At 41.8% G+C, this 21,867-nt stretch overlaps 2 protein-coding genes across 2 annotated transcripts; both read right to left on the bottom strand.

Annotated features, from left to right (window-relative positions):
• Positions 1 to 2,490: 2,490 nt before the first annotated feature.
• On the bottom strand, positions 2,491 to 11,200 carry LOC110486817 (meteorin-like protein). Its single transcript, XM_090191512.1, has 4 exons — positions 8,725 to 11,200; positions 8,074 to 8,477; positions 6,036 to 6,095; positions 2,491 to 4,235 (listed from the first exon to the last, which is right to left on the bottom strand). The coding sequence occupies exons 1-4, from the start codon at positions 8,814 to 8,816 to the stop codon at positions 3,898 to 3,900; spliced, it is 894 nt and encodes a 297-aa protein (XP_090047638.1). The 5' UTR covers positions 8,817 to 11,200; the 3' UTR covers positions 2,491 to 3,897.
• A 2,072-nt stretch (positions 11,201 to 13,272) lies between these two features.
• Positions 13,273 to 16,011, bottom strand: LOC110519423 (chromobox protein homolog 8). Its single transcript, XM_036972982.2, has 5 exons — positions 15,757 to 16,011; positions 15,576 to 15,619; positions 15,133 to 15,198; positions 14,907 to 14,973; positions 13,273 to 14,348 (listed from the first exon to the last, which is right to left on the bottom strand). Exons 1-5 carry the CDS (start codon positions 15,823 to 15,825, stop codon positions 13,470 to 13,472), a joined length of 1,125 nt encoding a protein of 374 aa, XP_036828877.2. The 5' UTR covers positions 15,826 to 16,011; the 3' UTR covers positions 13,273 to 13,469.
• Positions 16,012 to 21,867: the final 5,856 nt, after the last annotated feature.

The raw sequence follows: 21,867 nt of genomic DNA, 5'->3' as shown, positions 1-21,867 counted from the left end.
GATGAGAATTGTGTGACCTCAAAAGCCTCGGAGAGTAGACAATATTCAGCTCGGAAATTTGGTATGGTACGCCCCTCAGGAGGACAATGGTGACTTGGTGAGGGAGATCTGGGTTTGAAAATATACTTTTTTGGAGACTTTAGGAAATATGAGTTAGAGTTGAAAGGGGTTCATAATTTTTTCACACCTCAGTTTTGTATTTAATAGATTTAAAATGTTGGTTAAAATGTTATGCCATTTAGGGTTTTTCAAGGGTGCTTTTCTAAGAAAAATGTCCTGCCTGAGTTGGTGAAAAGCAAACATAGTGGATTTAAGCAGTTTGATCTTATAGGTTTAACCTTAACCTCATCAAGTGGGAGGAGAAGAAAGAGGAAAGTGAGAGAAACAAAAAATAGTGAAGAGATGAAGCCTAGTGGATATTAGTATCAGGAGTTATTATGATCAAAACCTCACCAAGAAACTACGTTTGACAATAACCGGACGAACCGAAAGGATAAGAGAAGAGACAGAAAGAAGTAGAAGAGAGATAGAAAGAGAAGATGGATAGAAAGAAAGAGGAGAGTTAGTAAGAGAAGAGAAGAAAGATAGAAAGAGAAGAGAAGAGAGAGAGGAGATAGAAAGAGAAGAGAAAGCGAACAGAGATAGAAAGAGGAGATAGAAAGAGAAGAGAAAGAGAACAGCGATAGAAAGAGAAAAGAGATAGAAAGAGGAGAGATAGAAAGAGAACAGAGATATTAAGAGGAGATAGAAAGAGAACAGAGATATTAAGAGGAGATAGAAAGAGAAAGAGAACAGAGAAAGAAAGAAAGAAAGAAAGAAAGAAAGAAAGAAAGAAAGAAAGAAAGAAAGAAAGAATGAAAGAAAGAACGAAAGAAAGAAAGAGAAGGGGTTAAAAGATAGAGTTGATCTTGGTGGATAAAGTGACCGGTCTAATGGCTTGAAATTGCCCCCTTGGATTCATGAGGCCCAGTGGTTCCTGGCTAACAGCGTCTGTGACAATGATCATTATGTCTGTCGGGGCCTTGTCACCGTGGGCCCATTGTTGGGGCCCCATTCAGCCCACGGTCATTTACACTTTCATTGGCAGCTATTTAGTCCCAATAAAACCTTCAACACAGCAATTTGTGAATCCTGCTCAGCCAAGTAGACGTGAGGAATAGGCATTAAAAGGAGTCGCTTTAAAAGTCAATGAATTGTTCCATCTTTTTGGGGGAGGGGCCTTAGTTTTTGGGGGCCGAAAAGTCCACCTCCCACCTCTGCTCTCTCTGTTTCCCAGGCTGTGATCGGGGAGCAACAGCCCCAAAAGAATAGACTGATTCAGCCTACTCATTTTCTGTCCCCCATCTTAGCCATTTGTATATCATTTTACGCTGAGTTATTCCATTAACATTAGCACTGCTTATAATGAGGCCGGTATAGGATGGAGTGGAAAAGGGCCAAAGTAGAAACTTGTTGGACAGTTGGCTCTAAACTCCCATTCCCCTATGAAACAGAGATGATGCACTGTGTTGCATATGGATGGGGGTATAACATCCCATTTAAGACTATTCCATACCAGATATATCAAAAGACACAACAGCCGTGTGCTTTTAGATGCTGGTCTTTAGGAGGGGCTCATGTCTCTGGACTTTACTGTTCATGTCTCTGTTGTGAAACACTCTATAGACCACAGCTAGATGAACTGGATAGACTAAATACAAATCTATATTAATCATTTGCATTCAGACGCAGGTTGTAATACTTTAAAAATTCAGATTTAAAAAAAATCTCATTATTGGTTAGAGCAACCACTCCACCTGTGAGCAGTGAGATTTTAAATGGACCGTTTTCTATCGAGGGTTATTTGAGGCCATATTAATAAGCTCCTTGAACATTAGCCATTAACTATCTATTAAGTATTTATTAACTCTTATCTAAAAAATCCCACCGTCAACACTGCTGAGATTGCTAAGAGAAAGAGCCCAAACTATCTGCCTCTGCAGTCTAATAAAGACTCCCACATTCACTCCCACCTCAGCTTTCTCTCTGTCCGTCTGGTCCACAGTTTGCTGAGCTAGCAAGACTGGCAATACTAATGTGATACAATATTTTATAGTGCCTTGAGTTTTGGCTCCAGCCTCTTCTGAGACGTGAGTTTAAATCCCACTGCTTCCATCTAAAGCCCAGGTCTGTTGAATGTGGCTGATGAAGGACAGAGGGTCTGAGACATATAATCAATCTTAAAGCTGAAGAAAAATTGTCTTCTTCATTCACGATGCCAGCAGCTCTGTAAAACCCCACTCTGTCTGCGTCACTCAGTCCACTGACTACCCACAATAGAGCAGGAGGGGCTGCCACGCCCAGGCTAACACTGAGGGGAGGCCTGGTGATTGGGGGGCAGAGGTGAGGGGGTTTGGGGTTGACATCCCCTCATCTTTCAAACTCTCCCTCTAATGCTAAGGGTTGTCTAACACTTAATGCCAAAAGCTCAATGAGTGAAATGAAACTGTACCATATTTAACAGTATTATTTTAATAGACAATAGATACAATAGTGCAATAGATGTTTTTGTCATTTAAATGTGTTGCAGAAAATTGCAATGCAAACATTCATGATCATTATTTCCTACAGGAGGAGCTATTTTCAACAAATATTTTCCCATAATGCTCAAGAACCATAATAAAGAATGTTATGAAGAATAACATAAATCTCTTGTTCAAAAATTGAAGTAATTGCTTGAAAGTGCATTGCAAGTCAATCAAAAAAGTACACAAGAAATCCCCACAAGCATTGCTTATATATTTTGGCAATAAATGGTAATCAAACTGAAGGTTTGCACCTACACTGTAGCATCATCCATACCCTGTAATAAAACCAAAATGATACAATCAATATGTAAATAAGCAAATCCTTGTGAATTTACAAAACACTTCATTTACATTACAATAAAATATTTCAAAACCTATTGTACAAAGGAATAAACAAGACCACATAAAACCTAACAATCAGACATTAAATTCATAGGATTTCCTGCCACAGTAGTTCAGAGGACACCTGTGAGAGGTGTCCTCTGAAGAGAGCAGCAGTTTGTGTGGGGAGAGAGAAAGAGTAAAGCAGCAGTTGGTGTGGGGAGAGACAAAGAGTGAAGCAGCAGTTGGTGTGGGGAGAGACAAAGAGTGAAGCAGCAGTTGGTGTGGGGAGAGACAAAGCGTGAAGCAGCAGTTGGTGTGGGGAGAGACAAAGAGTGAAGCAGCAGTTGGTGTGGGGAGAGACAAAGAGTGAAGCAGCCGTTGGTGTGGGGAGAGACAAAGAGTGAAGCAGCAGTTGGTGTGGGGAGAGAAAGCGTGAAGCAGCAGTTGGTGTGGGGAGAGACAAAGAGTGAAGCAGCCGTTGGTGTGGGGAGAGACAAAAAGTGAAGCAGCCGTTGGTGTGGGGAGAGACAAAGAGTGAAGCAGCAGTTGGTGTGGGGAGAGAAAGCGTGAAGCAGCAGTCAAACCATTTTTAGTCTCTGGGAGCTGTGGGCGTTGAGAAGAGAGACAGACAAAGGGCCAGGCTCTCTAAGTCTTTCCCCGCTGGGGCCGGCAGGGGCTGTGGTGGCCCCTCTAGTGCTGGCTGGATGGGTCCCCTGTGGGCCCCTGCCCTGGGCCTTGTACTCCTTGTGCTCTACAAGTGCTCCAACAGATTTGTCCCTGCTGGTGTTTGGAGTGGTATAGATTCATGAGGAGTAGAAGGGACAACATCTCTCAAACCGCTGTGGTCGTGAGGAACTCATCTCGCTCGCTTGCTGCCACGGCGACATAATCTCTACCATGCCAACTGGGGTAGAAAGAAGAGACTCAATGTGTTCCATTTAAGAAAATAAACCCTACATATAGGTCACAGGGCTCATGGATCGCCACTAGGAACTGGGACACACCCTCAGTCCAGCGGGAACTCACAGGGGTTCTGACGAGCCGCCCAAGCTGATTGGTAGAGGGACATGAAGTCTTTATAGCGGGGGGCACAACCCAGCCAGGCCTCCCCAAAGTGTTCTGTCCCTGTGAATAGGAACTCTCCGCCCCCAGGCTTTACGTGGCACTGTAACAGTGTGTGGATGTGACCGTGCCATGAGGAACTGGAACCGGGAACCCCTATGGTGCCAGTGTGGCGCTCGAACACCCCGCTACGCTGCCGGTACACCCTCCCCTCTGAGACCTCCACCAACGATGTCTGCCGCTCAGCATTGTGGGATACGTTCCTGATGGAGCCGCGAACCACTGGAGGGGCAGAGGAGGGGACTAACATTAGAGACTGTTTTCAGTCATCCCAATCATTTATGGTTATGTTTTATTGTAATGAAAACCAATTAATATGAACAGAAAGATGAGAAATGTATCAATTAAACAGCCACCAATACAGTATGATTCAGCTGATCTAAATTGTTATGTGCATTTCAATAATGTGTTTTTTTAAAGGGCCAAGAGGGAAATTAAAAAGTTAACAGGATCTTGCTGTGTGAGTCTGAGTGGAAAAAGGATTCAAATCTTCCCTCCAGAAACTTCACTCTCAGTCTCCACATCCCCCACTCACGCTCCTTCCTCTCAGTCTCCATATCCCCCACTCACTCACCCTCTCTCAGTCTCCACATCCCCCACTCACGCTCCTTCCTCTCAGTCTCCACATCCCCCACTCACTCACCCTCTCTCTGTCTCCACATCCCCCACTCACGCTCCTTCCTCTCAGTCTCCACATCCCCCACTCACGCTCCTTCCTCTCAGTCTCCACATCCCCCACTCACTCACACTCTCTCTGTCTCCACATCTCCCACTCACTCACACTCTCTCTGTCTCCACATCCCTCACTCACGCTCCTTCCTCTCAGTCTCCACATCCCCCACTCACTCACCCTCTCTCTGTCTCCACATCCCCCACTCACGCTCCTTCCTCTCAGTCTCCACATCCCCCACTCACTCTCCCTCCTCTCAGTCTCCACATCCCCCACTCACTCTCCCTCCTCTCAGTCTCCACATCCCCCACTCACTCTCCCTCCTCTCAGTCTCCACATCCCCCACTCACTCACCCTCTCTCAGTCTCCACGTCCCCCACTCACTCTCCCTCCTCTCAGTCTCCACATCCCCCACTCACTCTCCCTCCTCTCAGTCTCCACGTCCCCCACTCACTCTCCCTCCTCTCAGTCTCCACATCCCCCACTCACTCTCCCTCCTCTCAATCTCCACATCCCCCACTCACTCTCCCTCCTCTCAGTCTCCACATCCCCCACTCACTCTCCCTCCTCTCAATCTCCACGTCCCCCACTCACTCTCCCTCCTCTCAATCTCCACGTCCCCCACTCACTCTCCCTCTTCTCAGTCTCCACATCCCCTACTCACTCTCCCTCCTCTGTCTCCACATCCCCCACTCACTCTCCCTCCTCTCAGTCTCCACATCCCCCACTCACTCTCCCTCCTCTCAGTCTCCACATCCCCCACTCACTCTCCCTCCTCTCAATCTCCACGTCCCCCACTCACTCTACAGAAATCCCTCCATTCCCTCCTTTCACTCTCTGTGGCCATTTACACTTTCATTAGCCAGCTATTTTCTCTCATCAAAAAGTCGATGATGGCGACTTGTGAGATCAGGGCACGGGAGTCAGCCTATAAATGAAGTGGACTCAATGGCACTATTGCTTCTGCTCTGTTGCAGCCTTAAGCCAATGGGTCTCCCATTGTGCAGCCTCAGCCCTCACATCTGTCAGGCCCCTCTGCCCAGCTACAGAAGCTGTTCGCTGGGAACAGATCAGGCCCCCCCCCCCCCCACCATAACACATCCACACAGACACAAATCTCCTTTCCAACACCCACTCACTGACTCCACCCCAGGCCTTTGTAGAATAAATGAGTGGTGATACCCAGCTGATGAGGGGACAGATTGGGCTACATGGATCTATGGAGAACTAAGGAGATAGGACACAACGAGTCAAAAGCTATAGTTGTTTACCGTTTTAATAAATGTTTGATATAGGATCTAGATTTGTAAATAAGAAGAATAATGAATTATTTATGTTATATTGATACATACCAAAGTCACTGCTGCAGATGGCCAGGAGGAGCTCTGTGTCATTGCAGGGACGGCAGCTAGCTGTGGGAGGAGAGAGAGAGAAGTTTATAGTGTTGGTCTATGCAGAGGAAAGGGACACACATCACCCTGTGGAGCACCAAAGCACATCCTTTCACTTCACTTGTCATCTCACAACTCTCTCTCTCTAATCACTCTCTCTCTCACTTCACAATCTCTCTCTCTCTCCCTCCCTCTGCCCACTCCATACTCTGCATCACCACCCATTTCTCTCTTTCTCTCATATTAACCATCATCATCTACACTTCTTATAGTGATCATCTTACTGGACACTATCACCCTACTGTGAGGGTCCACTTTCAACAATTCAGACCACACCCATCACCCTACTGTGACGGCTGGGCTTGAGATAACTGATTGATGGATGAGGATTACAGACACCTTGCCACTCCATTGACACACACATACCAGCAGCTCCATCCCTCCATTCATCCATCCCTCCTCAGTTCATCCAGACAACAAGCCAAGGGGTCAGATGGAGGAATGTCTGGCATGCGTCTCTACTCCATTCACATCTCCTCCACCATACTAGCACTACCCACACAGATCAAAAGCCTTGATGAGTCTCAACCTCCATGTTTGACTTCTATTGTTTAGCGGTCTAATTGAATGACCCAGACTGGTGACCCCAATCACTGGTATCCTCCACTGAACTCCTCCACTCTGTCAATATTGGGAGAGAAGGACTCAGACAGACAGACATCACCAGGACAGGAGAATGACATCACCCCATTGAGACAGGCCCACACAGAGATGAGGCATCTGTAGAATCCAACAAGTATTTGCTGTCTCCATTGAGATACCTGGGGGCCAATGGCCCTCTGCCACCCTGGCCCCTGCTCCCTAGCTTTGTCCCTCCGGTGGAAATGAGACCACCAGACAAAACAACAGACCGGTCAGCAGCTGCTTCCTAGACCAGGCAAGATTGGATTTGGTTTTTAATTGGATAATTGACTGATTTCTTTGGGCCCCAAACTGTCCCTCAGTCTCCCCAGCACACCCCTCCACCCACACAGTGAATGGGCCCACCTCTTGTGCCGTGTGCTGTGATGCTAGGAGTTTATTGTCTTCTATGATTAAGTTAGAATGTATCAGTGTTTTATTATTCATGCACTTGCTTGGAAATGGTTAAATGATGGTCAAGAAGATGAGTCTAAAGTAAAAACATTTAAAAACAACTGAAGGCATGATGATTTGCATTAAGGATACTTGTTGATCACTTTCATTCTTCACTGCAATGTTATTTTTTGACACCAATGCAACTGACAAAACATACATTATTTTTATTATATCAATAAATGATTAGGTCTATTTACAATTGGGATTGCAACTCCAACAAAAGTGTCAAATGAACATCTTATGACCATGTCATACAAATAGAGAATTCCTATCGTCTCCAAATGTCAGTGGTGCAAAGTTCTTAAATTCGAATAATTTAACGTAGCCTACTACTTAGGTCGTTTTTTGTGGTATCTGTACTTCACTTTATATTTTTGACAACTTTTAGTTTTACTTCACTACATTCCTAAATAAAATAATGTACTTTTTACTCCATACATTTTCCCTGACACCCAAAAGTATACGTTACATTTTGAATGGTTAGCAGGACAGTAAAATGGTCCAATTGACGCACTTATCAAGAGAACATCCCTGTTCATCCCTACTGCCTCTGATCTGGCAAACTAACTAAACACAAATGCTTCGTTTGTAAATTATGTCTGCGTGTTAGTGTGCTCCTGGCTATCGATAAATAAGCTTGTGCCGTCTGGTTTGCTTAACATAAGCCATTCTTTATTATTTATACTTTTACTTTACTTTTTATGCTTAAGTATAGTTTTGCAATAACGTTTACTTTTGATATTTAAGTACATTTAAAGCCAAATACTTTTAGACTTTTACTCAAGTAGTATTTTACTGGGTGACTTCCTCTTTTACTTAAGTAATGTTATATTAAGGAATTTACCTTTACTCAAATACTCACCCTGCAACACACTTTGGCCGAGGTTGTTCGCAGTGGTCCGATTGCCCAGCAACTCATATCTGAAGCCTACTGCGCGTTGGCTGATATCCCTCTGCGGGTTCGCCAGGAGGAAGATGGCTGGCTTCTGAGGTCCGTCCGCCGGGAAACAGAACACCTGCTCCGGCCGCCCTCCATCCGTCATCAACAGGTCAAGTTCCCCAGCCCGCTCGATGTAGACGCTGGCACCGTTGAAGCTGCGGAACGGTTTGATGCAGACCGTTGTGTGTCGCGCAGAGGACAGGTTGGGTTCCAGGACGACCCGAAGCGCCTGGCCCGGGTAGACCCACTCCACCGAACCCTCTGTGCAACGCAGCCGCACCTGCTGCACAGTCCGCGAGTTAGCCTCAGCCTCACGCGCCAAACCACTGCAATCCATGAACAAGGAGAAGGGTTCAAATGGGCACACTCACTCAGAAAACAACGCAGGTCAGAAAATAATATACGACGAGAGATTAGCCTATACTCACAGAGAATATGTATATTATCTCTATTATCTAAACAGATAATAACCATAAATATTTAGACAACAAAGTTTTTAGAACGGCAAACGCCATCTCAAAGTCAATTACCAGTTTGGAATTCTGGCTACTAAAAAAAAGCATAATCCCTCACCTTCCACTCCAGTTGCATAGGTCTGCCGCGCAGGGAGACAAACAGCAGAGGAACAGTACATACATGAAAATCAGCCTTAGAGTTGGCGACATTGCAACCACCAAATATAGGAATAAAAATAGAATCCAAAATCAACTTGGTGAGAAAACATCACCAATGTTCCGCTCCAATCCTTCTGCTAGCTCACTGAGATGCTCTCTTAGCAACATCTGTGGACGCCTGTGACTGACGCTGCGGCTGCGTTGTATGATTAGCCATGTGCACCCTAGCCCCCTGACAGCGTTGGTAGAAAATGGATGTCCTCGCTATTGTATGTGTGTATGTGTGAGGATGATGAAGGTTGATACAACCGGGAATGGATTTCGTCATCATTACCGTTGGACCACAATGGAAATAAGCTAATAAGCTTAATTGTGTTATCCTTGATGATTTTCTTAAATTGTATGTGGATGCGTCACTGGCTGGAGCGCGCTTATGTATGTATTTTACAACTTAAATTCAATCAATCAATCAATGGCGTAATTACCAAGCCCAAAGATTTGTAAATCGAAACCGTTTCAAAGCGGTAATTTTTATTTGTCGTGACATCATTTAATGATAGAAGTTGTGTAAAATGGAAAAAACAACATGTAGGCTATTTGTGGCAAATTGTAGGTATAGGCTATCAATCGGAATAGCCTGTGGGTCCAATAATCGAAAAAGGTTGACCAAAACGTAATTACATTTATAAAATCGCATTATTTAGGCCTACGTTCCCACACGATTTAATACGCGTTCAATCTCTTTTAGCTTTTGTTTTAGGTTAGTTCAGTGAAAAGACGATCCGCAGTACAGGCTCCAGCCATCTGTTACCTTCAAGTGCACTGCGTGACTCACAACTTTTCCACACCTGGATAATTGGAGCCTTCGTGAAACTGGGAAATAAATGCCGACAAATGCCAATTACTTCTTATTTAGAAGCCTTTTATTTATGTAGGCTAGTATTGAGACGTATTTTCCGAACACTTTATATTTGCACATTCAACCCCTAAACATTGGCCTATAAAAGTAAATAACTCATAAAATAAATGAACAAAATCATACGATGTTGTTTGTATATATATGCAGATAATTGAAATCGCATTTTGTTATGATAGGCTTGGTTCTATAAAAACGAATGGTAGGCCTAACGGCCACAGATAGTATAGTTTGGGTGGTGAGTGGGGGTGAAGGAGATGGGGAGGGCGAATAACGGTAATGATAACGAAATCCATCCAACTAGGAACAGGCCCAGGCCAAGAACTGAAAAATGTATAAAGTATTTTTGATACTTGGGCTCTATCTAGTGGCCGTGTACATGTAATGCACATCTGGAAAATGCAGGTCATGCGCGTCTCGGTTTAACGTTAACGAGGGTTAAAACCCTGTGAACAAAATAGCAATCCTTCTGGGCCCAAGCAACAAAAGGTGCAAGTCAAGACCATGGCGACATCTTGCGGGGTTTTCCAGCAACCACATGTGTATAATACTGTTGGTTGTTCACAGGACTTAGTTGGCCCCCTCCGGTGGTGCGAGATCAAAGGCTTATGCGTTTTGATGGGAATGTGGTTTGGTAAATTGCACTCATATGGAGAATTTAGGCAGATGTTTTCTCAGCTGCGGGGAAAGTCCTCTGCTAGGGTATAGGCTTACGAAAAGGATATGTCCTTTCCTCAACCAGGTGGAAATGTAACAGACATAGGCCTACTGTGTATAACATAGAGCTAAAATTGCAAAGAGCTAAAATAGGGCCCCTTTCATTCATTTTAAACATTAATAATGTATGTATTTATTAACCTACACTATTTTAATTTAGTCTATAAAAAGTATTCCGAACTATACCCAGGAATAGCTATTATTTTCAATCGTCTATCAGAATTCAGCTGTAAGGGAAGGCCTTGTAACTGTCAATGGCAGTTGAGTGGCTCGCGCTGTTGTCACAGCCAGGTTCATTTTCACACGCGCTCTCAGGTTGGTCTGTTTGAGTCACGTGTTCGGAGGCCAGAGCCCAGTTCCCTGGGGAGAGTAACATGAATGGACACTTTGTTATGCTACGAAAAGAGAGAGAATAACCCTCTAGTCCGAGTGGCATTCAGCTCCCAGACTGACTGAATTCTAGGCTAGTGGTTCAGTGTCCCATAGGGGCAGACTAGCCATCTGGCATTTCGGGCAAATGCCAGAAGGGCTGGTCCATTTTTTGCCTGCATAACTTGTTTTTTTCTTCGCAAAAGTATCATTATCTGGCTAATAATGGGGACCTCAAGCAATAAAATGGGCTCGTTTGGGGTCCTCAATTAAAATAATGGGCCAGAGTGTTAGAAATGCCAGAGTTGATTTAAGGTCACAGTCAGCCTCTAGCTCAGCTGTAATATTTCTGTAATATTTCTGTCTCCCTGCAGGCATGTCATTTACATTTTGTAACATCATCTGTCCATAAGACGCATTATGCTAATTGGCCAAAGTAATATTTTTCTTTAATGTGGTATTATAACTCCTATTGAATAATATATATTAAAATCGTGAATGATAAAATAAAAAGCTCATAGGCTTATGGCAACAGAGTTGAGTCTGTGACACTCCACCCGGGTCTTGAGGGTTACTGCCGTACCTGCAAGGGCAAGCACCCCATCCCATATCGAGGCACGACCACATCATATGAAAATAGTCAAATATGCCACACAGACGTCCCATCATCACACACATCCAGCAGCATCCGCGTTTCATCTGCACCTTTTGAACGATCATGGCCCTCCTGCCCAGGACCAACCCATGGCTGGCTAAAACGGTCCCCGACGGCAACCACCTGCAATGAGACTCCCGTGCCCTCTGGTCCCTGTATTGTAATATAGCTTACCCCACTGCCGTGCGTCTGGCACCGTCTATACATTGCTTGTCGCAAAATACATATGCGTAGGCCTAAAACAATTAGGAGACATAACGTTGCACATGCACATGGGTTGGCCTATAGTCCCAGGCGTGCGAGAGAAATTGATTGCAGTACATATTAATATTGAACCTTTATTTAACTAGGCGAGTCATATAGCTCAGTTTATAAAAGGAGGCGTGGGTCGGGTCATCAGGGTGTGTGATGATGGGTCATATTTCGTACTTTCCAAAAGATAGAAAAGTCAACTGTTAGGCTGACATGAATGTAAAAACCTGTATTATATTAGGCTATAGATAACTAAGCAAATCTACAATGCAGAAGCCATTAGATATTGGCATTATCAAAAGTAGGAATACTTCTAAGATGCAGTTGGACATGATATTTTGTATTGTTTTTAATGAGCGTTCGACTAATTTAATTAAAAGGTTGTGGTCAAATTCAAGATCCAAAAGATGAAGCAGTCTGTGGTCCCATGTGTGCCATTTCTTTCGGCAGTCTGTCATTAGACCTAAGAATAATAAGTCAAGTGATAAAATATTGACTACATACATGCACGTCCTTGTCTGCTAATCAAGACCCCATGCAAATATCCATCTAGATTGTGAACAAATAATTAGAAAGGACAAAATTGGTCTAACGAGCAATAGATCATCAAAACTCATTAGCTCGCACCATGACCAATGCTTCAGAGCTAAACGGTAATTAATTGTTACCTACCCTAACTGAAGTAAACCTACCATTTAGACACTGTCAAAAAGTTCAACTCTGACCACTTAAACACCGAATTTTCAACTAATTGTTTGATTGAAGAAACACCAAACCTCAGTTAATCGTTGTCCCATTTAATTATCATGTTCGAAGGTTTCTTCAAGCAAACAATTAGTCGTGTCATGAAAATCCACTGACGGGTTATTTTGAATATTGCCCAAAACAATTCCCAAATGGCTATTTGAATAAACCAACAAAATTAATTTTTACAAATGATTACCTCAAATCCCAATACAAATTAACTCAGCATCGGAAACTGATGTGTTTTGCTCGTGCATTTTTCTAAAGCAGTTCAGTGGAAGTCATAACTAAAATATCGCCAGTCCCAGTCCCAGCTGTGCTGAACTGATTTGACACACATCAGGGAGTCCAATTCAACCGCCGAGCTCCAACTGCACTGGCTGCTGCACCGGAGCACAGAGTTGTGTATAAGGGTAATTGTTAACTATAGGTCAAGGTCGTCCATTGAACCTTACCTGACATACATTTTCACACGAATATTCTCGATTTATTGCATAGAATATGCTATGGATAATGGAAGGTATTTTCCAAATATTTTTAAACATTAGGCCTACTTTACACTAGGTAGGTCTACATGCATGTCTATCCTTGCAATTATGTTAATACAAAATGTGAAAATATTTTTTAAATATATTTTTTAAATGTGTACAGAAAACGGTATGAAACATTAGGGAAAGTCCTTATTGCTATATTAAATAACAGCTATTACATACCTCTATAGCCTACCACATTTAAACCAGGCTGAATTGAAAGCCCCATTAGAAGGTGAGGAAATGTAAGACTCTTAATTAATGTATTTAAAAGTTTAAATGAAAATATGAAATAGTTATCCAAAAAAATATATTCAAATAAACTATATAGATAGACATGTTTAATTTTGTCATTATTACATTCAATACTTTGACATAATACATATTAAACATACAACTCTGGATATAGTTAGGCCTATAGAAAATGTATCTCAAATGATCATGATTAAGCTATTACTAACTTCTTACAAATAGCTGTTGCATTGTTAGTCATGTTATGTGAAGCAGATACTGACTTCATTTCATCTATTATCTTTGAAAAAACCTTTGTCTGTGCTGCTCTCTTTGATGGTGACTGTCAAAAAGTTTGTTGTCACATCGGTTACCACCACATTCTCAACATTATCCAGACAAGGCCTCCAAGACACTGCTGACTGCTCTCCAGAACTCCTCGGTGCAGGTGATTTGGCGACAACAATGGGCCTAGACTGTTGCATGGATGAAGAAGAGTCACTGGCTCTGTAGAAATGGTTTTTGGTGGACACATGCTTCAGTTTGGGGTGTGGGACAGACATGCCCCCAGGGCATTCTAAAGTCCTGCGGCTCTGTTGATCGAGTCTAGCCTTATGGAGGAGTCTACCGTCATGGCTATGGGTGCCAGGATGGGACACAGTCCCCAGCAGTCTTTGAGCTTTGTTTGATTTTGGCACAATGCTCGTTCCCTCTTGAAACCTGCGTGTCAACTGGATGACACTTCTCTTAGATGTTTCGCCTTCATGATGACAATGTCTGGACATTTTAGACAGACCGTATGGGACCTGCTGCTCCTCTAACCGACTCCTCTTCGCGGGCTCCTCTGTTGGACAGCTGTCTGGCTCCATGTTGAATCGTAAACGCAACTTGGGTTTAGGTCCCCTTTTTTTAGGGATGTTGACAAATTCCTCAGCCATGAATGGGTGCGGAGGCGCCGGTCGCGGCCTTCTCTCAGTCTCAGGCAGTCTGACCCTCACGCTCTCTCCTCGGTTGACCGTGCTAGGGGGAAAGATTGTGGGCACGATAGCCCGTAGTCCTTCTCGAGCTCTCGGTGTAATCATAGGCATTGGAACAGGGTATGAAACACGAATCCCCCTTGGCATTTCTCTTCTGCATTCATAAGTCTTTGCTGTGGCTTTCGCCTTTGCCTGTATAAAGGTGGTCAAGTTAGATAAGTATGGGGGTTCATAAACATGTACTTGGAAGGCTAAATCCTGTTATTAATAAGCTGTATCATTGCAGATATTTTCCAACAACGAAATAGGCCTATAGCCTATTTGACATTGTTCATCCACATGCCATTTCCCTACACCAAAATCCTTATTACAATGATGCCAATTTGGTTGGTAATGACAATGTTTGAACAAAAAGTAAGCCCCATGCATTCACTCTTTTGCGATACATTTATTTCCCACTGTAACTTGGAAACGTGTGTTACTTTATTCAACTTGGAGCTTGAACAATAACATCAAAACGGAAATTAAAGCAGAGGTAAAAAAAAAAAAAAATTGAAGAGCAAGATAACAGACAATGTTGCACTTTCATCTATTTATTAGCTGAATATCAGACATTTTGTAGTCTAACATTCTATCAGACCACAAGACTCATGATTCAATTGTCGGAAAACATAGGTGATGAGTAAGAAAAGAAATATGACTGAAACATGGACTAACTAACTCATGACAGTCACTGTTAAATTCCCCCACCTTCAGCAGAAATGTCTCCGGCTTCGGTCCCCTCTTCTTAGGCCCAAATAACTCCCTTTCACGCTCCCTGTGAAATAAATACATACAAATTTCGTATGAAACGTAACTCGCTCGAAATAATTGAGTCATATTTGAGTTGTTAAATGCGTGTCGTCTGTTGGGGATAGCCCAAGATGACATATTCGCACTCTGCCAGAAGAGGCCTGCTGTGCTGTCAAAACCTTACCTTTCTTCGAACGCAGCGAAGAGGCGCGCATCTAGAATGTTTTCCTCCGGTTCCCAGGTGCTATATCTATCCAAAAGAACGATACGGTAGCGTAAGAAGAGTATCACATTTGTGGCGAAAGCGTTCACCAAATGAAACAATATCGGCTGAGAATCTCGTTGCTTTCATTATGGAATTGCCTTTGCGGACAGCGACGTATGTGGAGGTAGCAATCTGCTAATGTTAGCAACACTCTTGTCGTGTGTTTGTGCGTTAAAATAGCCTAAGCAAAGTACGCGAATGTTACCAAAACCATGCCCTTTACGCAATCAACAAGCCTCGGTTACATGGCCTTAACATGTCATGAGCACACGTTGGTGCACATAAAAACAAGCATTCGAGAGATAACACGACAGGCTGGAAGCTCTGCTGTCAGCTTCCAAACCAGAGTGTAGCCTACTCACTTTTTAGACCAGCTCTTCCATTTCACAAGGTATTCCATTCGACCCTGCAATATAACAACAAATAGGGAGAGAATTAGGCCTACTTATTGTCGATAGAATGTCATTGCGATGGTGCAGAAACACACGATTAGCATACATTATTGTTAGAAACGCGGATGTGTAACGAAAATAAACTGCGTACTCTTCTTATGCGTTGTTTGATGATGGACTCGGCAGCGAAGACACGCTCTCCAACAGCCGATAGCTCCATGTTTACTTCAACCTCGTTTATAAGCTATTTATTTTTCTATATACTGCCCTCGCTGTTTAATTCCACACATCCCATAATACGCTCAGTGAGGAAGACGTCATCACGTTTTATATGGGTTGCCAAGCACCGCAGTCGGTGGGACCGTATCTGGTAGAGCGCATTGGCTCAGCTGTTGCTACGTGCTCTGGGTTGCTAAGTGAAGGGGAGGAGTCAATTCCTATTGAGTCTAAGGAAATGACGCTGATTTGGTGGTTGTCTGGTTTGTGCGCAGGAATGTCTTTGGCATAAGCGAATAAATAACCGTCTGACTATGGCACACCAAAGTATTATCCATTTGAAAATAATTTGTTAATTTAAATTCATTGTATAGTCTACCCAACCTCTTACCTTGCATTGTGACTATTTCCTTGAACAGATCTTTAAATAGCCAGTCATCGGCATTTAGAAATATAAAAAAGAGCATTCATTTAATTGATATGAAAATATCAAAGTGAGAATCAATAAGAACATGACCTTGAGGCTCGATTGTATTTCCACCGAATCTAACTGATAAGCTAGTTGCCAGGAATCCCATGCACCAATCTAAATACAAATGCATAGGATAGCAGCTATGTGTAGCCTAGAGATGGGAAAGTATGTTATTTTATAATCTTGCGCTATTGTTCATTAATGTCCAACTACGTGAGGCTAAACTCTATAAAGGTCCATTAAAATTGACCTTTCAAGTTGTATCATTTTCATGAAGATATTGTTTGTTTTTCATAGGTAATTTACTTTATTGTGGGGTGCTGAATCTCTGGTCTCTTTGGTCTTCCGATAGTTTTTAAAAAACGAATTCAGTTGAAGATTTATGAATTGATGAAAACAATTAAAAGTCAAATTAAGAAGAGTTGAATTTGAAGTTTTACTGTCTGAAGATGAATAGGTAAACACAACTGAAAACGATCAAATATTTCAAACACAACTAAGCCATAGAAATGTGAACATATGATAACATAGCCATAACGCGAATAAACAGGTCTTTGGAATAAAGAATGACATGAGAATGACATATAACATAATCTAGCACAAGGGAATAACAATAATGATTTGTATACTTACTAATAATAATGATAACAATATTAATACATTGCTAAATAACCAAATTACTTCAAATAAATTATGTTGGTTTGTTAAAAATGTATACCAGTTTTTGTATTTACTATAACGAATGTTATTGTTTATTATTATTATCAAGACGCTATGGTTGCTTTAATTGCCTCATGAACTTATACATGTTTTAATAATTAGACTTACTTACAAAAGTTTTTAGACTTTGTGTTTTTCATAACGATTTTGTTTTTATAAATAATTTTTATACATGAGCAAAGAATAATATGATTTACGCCTCCTATAATAAAGAGATAACTCTGAGATCTGAAACATATCCTACAGAAACCCACATTCATTTGAAACCTATAGTATTTGACCAAATGTGGCTATCAGTCCTCGTTAGGTAACTTATTAAACAAATTAATAAAAATATAAACCCCTTGAGTTCTGTCCCTTGATCCATGCAAACTACAACCTTTCTTTAGTGAAAAATAAAGAGTAATGAAGGCAGGGCTATGAATTACATAAAGATCAAACTGCGAAAACCCATGTTTGTTATCTTCTGAATGTATTTAAGAGTAGGCCTAAGTTATTAGAGTACAGTGTTATACAAGTCCAAATCAAAGGTTAAACTTTTTCAGAAAAGGAAATTGGGAAAAATCAAGTAATCAACTGTAGCCTGCATTTTTTTGTACACAACTACGTTGTACAAGTAAGAGAATAATCTATAGAAAATGGGCATAGTTACCAGAAGGAATCATACGAGTTATGAAAATATAATGAGACAACGAGATATGTATTAATTTGATTTAGATAGAGAGAGGTAGAGAGAGAGAGGGAGAGGGGGAGAGGGAGACGGAGAGAGAGAACGCGAGAGAGACTTACATATCATACTAAACATTACATTATAGCTATTTTACAACTTTGTATGATAACGAAATTATGGAGCGTTTCTGTCAACAATGTGATTTGATATATGACTAAATTACTCAGGCGTTTCCACAATATCAAAAGAAACAGGGAAAGCCTGCTGTTACACAATTACAGTATATTACTGAATAGCATACAAAGCATGGCTAGTGTGCACAATGTGTGAAAATATAGTGTTTATAACGCCTTAGCGGTTCATCAAACCGACAATATGTTTCGGGTTTGGAAAGAAAACGCTCGTTTGTTTGGTGGAATGGCTCTAGAGCCTATGCGAAGGGGAGAGCAGAATGTACATCGGATTTGTTCCGTATTTGACCTTCAGATGCCAGATTATTTCGCCCTACACTGTTACCCAACAACACATGTTCAATATAACACGTAGATATGGCCACTGTAGCCTTATTACGGACGAGGAGACAAAGAACAGCGGACAAAAGATGCATGGGATGCATTGGAAATCATATGCCACCACCATTTTGATACGCTCAAACCATGATACCGACATTTCAGCACAATGTGGGTATTAAAACGACTACATTTTAAGGGAACGCGTTAAACCTAGGTAACACCTAACTGCAGGACTCCATATTTTGTGGTCTCGATGATTGGTCTCAGCTTTACTGCAGTGCAGCAATGGCGACAGCCATACATGGATACTCAGTGCGAGTTGGTAAAATATTATTGGCTCGCTCGTTTCTGGGCAACCGCGGTTACTCAGCTCACTACTCGCAAGTGCTGATCGCTGTCCTACTTTCATGGAGGACATTATCTGTTGTGCAAAACGCGTAGCCTGAGTAAGAGGAAAACCACAGACACACATAAAATACATGTATGTTTTCAGCTCGAGAAGAAGAACCACAGCCTCGAAGCAAACTGAATTTACAGTGCCTCTCTCTCTCTCTCTCTCTCTCTCGTGTTTATTCAACAACGATGCTGCAAATACATCTTGGCGGATTATATTAGTGTTTGGCCATGATTTAACACAAAATAAATGTAATCTTCACAAATTACATTTAATTGACTTATTTGTGAATCCTTTATAATTAGACTGGCATATAGGCGTATGCTACTGGCCCCCATCAGAAGTGTTTAAAAAATCTCATAAAAAATACACAAAACAGTCATTCGAATTGATTGGTGTTATTAGTTGTTGTTCGCCCTAGGCTTCATGGCAAATACGCCTTGCAGTAGGCTACGTCTGTAAATGTAAGATGATACAGCAATGGCTGGCTGCACTGGAAGGTTGTGGTGTGGTGATAAAGGGGGAATGTGAAACATCGCACTTGTTCTATTTATATGCTCCAACGTGTACAACGAGGTTTCTGTTTGACTACAGAAAGCTGAGTCATCTCAGAGTCATGCGATCTCTTATGCGATCTTGAGGTTGGCTATTTCTTTAATGTCCTTCACTTGTAAAGATAGTCCTGTGTGTGTTTTCTTGTTCCAGTTCAATGGCCCGTCTTGTAGCCTAATTATATATTCTTCAAATTGACCGCCAAGTGGCCTCGCTTTATATGACTGTGTGTATGGGGCAAAATTGGGCTACCTTGAATCATAAATGGTTATTCGGCTCTCCCAAATATAGAACCCCTTTAAGTTACAGAACAATTTCACCAAAAGGGTTCTTAAAGTATTCATTGCGGGTTAATTTGTTGGGTGAACGGGGTCTACCTGGAACCAAAAAAGTGTTCTGCCTGGAACTACATTAGGTTATCCTTTAGACAGCAGAAGAACAATTTATGGGCCAATTTTTACAAGAGTATGTCCAACTCCAGATATATTTAAACCTATTTTCCGATATGTATTATGTGCACCTTTGGGAATTTGCTATCCACACCTAACACCTTGATTGAAAATAGACTTGTTGATGCATTTCGATGAAGCATTTCTGTTGTTTACTATCCAAGTGCATATGTCCAAAACTAAGGTTGTACGTTCCCCTTACTAGTGATTCTGTCTTTCGTTAAGATCAAATACAATTTCTCGAAATGTGCCTACGTCAACGTTGCATTTGCCTATGTTACACTGTGTAATAAACTAAAATGGCGTGCTTCTTCGGTCAGTTAGCAAATTCAGAATGTGATTATGTATTGAAACTGACATGGAACGCCCATTGCACAACTCAAATCTGTAGTTTATTAGGCTACACCTCCAACTCTCAGCGCGTTATGCCGAGCGACCATTTCATACACCGCAAAGCCCCTGCGAACATTCGATCCGCTGCTTGATGCGGGTATAGACGAGAGAAAATGGCTGTCTCATTTTAAGCAAGTCACACACGCTGTGTATGAATAATGGAACCTTTGACTATAGGGCCAAGATATTATCCTAAAAAAGGAAGACTTATTAACGTAGATGCAATATAGCTATCCTCTAACCCTTGCGTCTACAACGGATTCCAGAGCAAATAAAATGGAGACTGATACAAGCTGGCAATGTGCCGAATTGTTAAATGATAAACATTAGTTAAGTTACTTCAGCTGTAAACATCTAAACATTTAACGCTGAAAACGGAAAACAAGCACATAGGCTACTTGGGGGACAGTTGGAAAGTAGATGCCTCAACAAACGAAATGTAGCCTTCATTCACCTATCGATAAAGTCCTCATTCCTGAAATGCATGATGAAGCCACGCAAACCAATTAATTGAAACTTTTCTATATGGTTCACCAAACAAAGAACCGCCATTCTAGGTAAAATAGACCCATTCTCTATTGCTCTTAGCCTAATGATATCCGATTAAGAACCATTGACGATTGTAAAATTATATAGGCAATATTAACACGATTATAATACAGTTATACACTTTAACCTACAAAATAAAATGTCTAAAATATGTGGCCATGAACATGGACAGTGCAAACTTGAGAGCTTTGAATTCTTAAAGTTGTGATTAAGCCCAAAGTGATTAAGCCCAAAGTGAGATTTCAAACTTGCAACAAATGCATAGGGAAAGGGATGTCAGTGAGCCTATATATGACACCGATATAGTCTACCTGATCAGGCTCAAATCTATGGCGAAACGTTTTTCCATTCTATGGACAATTTCAACATTTATTGGCATGATATAGCCCAGAGAGCAATTCAGAGGTACCGCGCTGCGCTTCTAGAAATGTGCAGGACTTGTCAAAAACTCCGCTTGGTTTTGTGTATGAGAGCTATCTGCAAAAATATGAAACAACAAGCTACAAAAAAAGTTGAATGTGTAATTTGACTTTTGTGCATGGATCAAATAAAGGAAATTCAATTTAGAAGCGAACGCATTCCAAAAGAGAATTGCTGAATTTTTTTTTTTGTCCCTGCTTTTAGGATTAATAGAACCAGCTATTTCCCGAAAAATGCTTTCAAATAAGGACATCACCGGACACTCCCCATGTGCGTGCATCGCCAATTTACATTTAATACAGGAGCAACATTCACTGCCTTGCTCAAGGGCACATCGACAGATTTTTTCACCTAGTTGGCTCTAGGATTAGAACCAACAACCTTTCAATTACTGGCCCAACACTCTTAACCGCTAGGCTACCAGCCGATTAAAACCTTTCTCAAAATGTGTTAAATTGGCCCATCAATTGACATATCTATCTGTTCCAAGATTGAATGGCACACTCCCAGTGCCGAAAAACATTATTTGATAAGCAACTCCCAATGAAAGACCTCGGCATGTTTTCCAGTCCAGTCCAAGGTCTTTCACAATGTAATGATTACACTGGTTTTAGATTAGGTCATGGCCCATATTATGAAGTCTAAACAAGCCATTCAACATGTTCTGATGCTCATGTAACGTTTATGTATATGCATACTCCCTCCCAATATAGATAGTTCTACTTTCCTTGTTACACTTGACTGGTCTGGGCCCGAATCATTGAGAAGCGCGCCCGCCTGTAAACTCGAAAGTTCCAGGAAGCAATACATTGACACATTTTGAGCCAAAATTCCAGGTATGTGCGCTTTTTTTCAACTGCATTCGAATCCATAATTTGGGTTGTCAATCAATTGGGCTTTGGGAGTTACTGTAGG

The sequence above is a fragment of the Oncorhynchus mykiss genome, chromosome 12, assembly GCF_057628025.1.
Source record: "Oncorhynchus mykiss isolate SJ-2025 chromosome 12, ASM5762802v1, whole genome shotgun sequence".
Classification (NCBI taxonomy): domain Eukaryota; kingdom Metazoa; phylum Chordata; class Actinopteri; order Salmoniformes; family Salmonidae; genus Oncorhynchus; species Oncorhynchus mykiss.
This window is presented reverse-complemented; position numbering and strand designations above follow the sequence as displayed.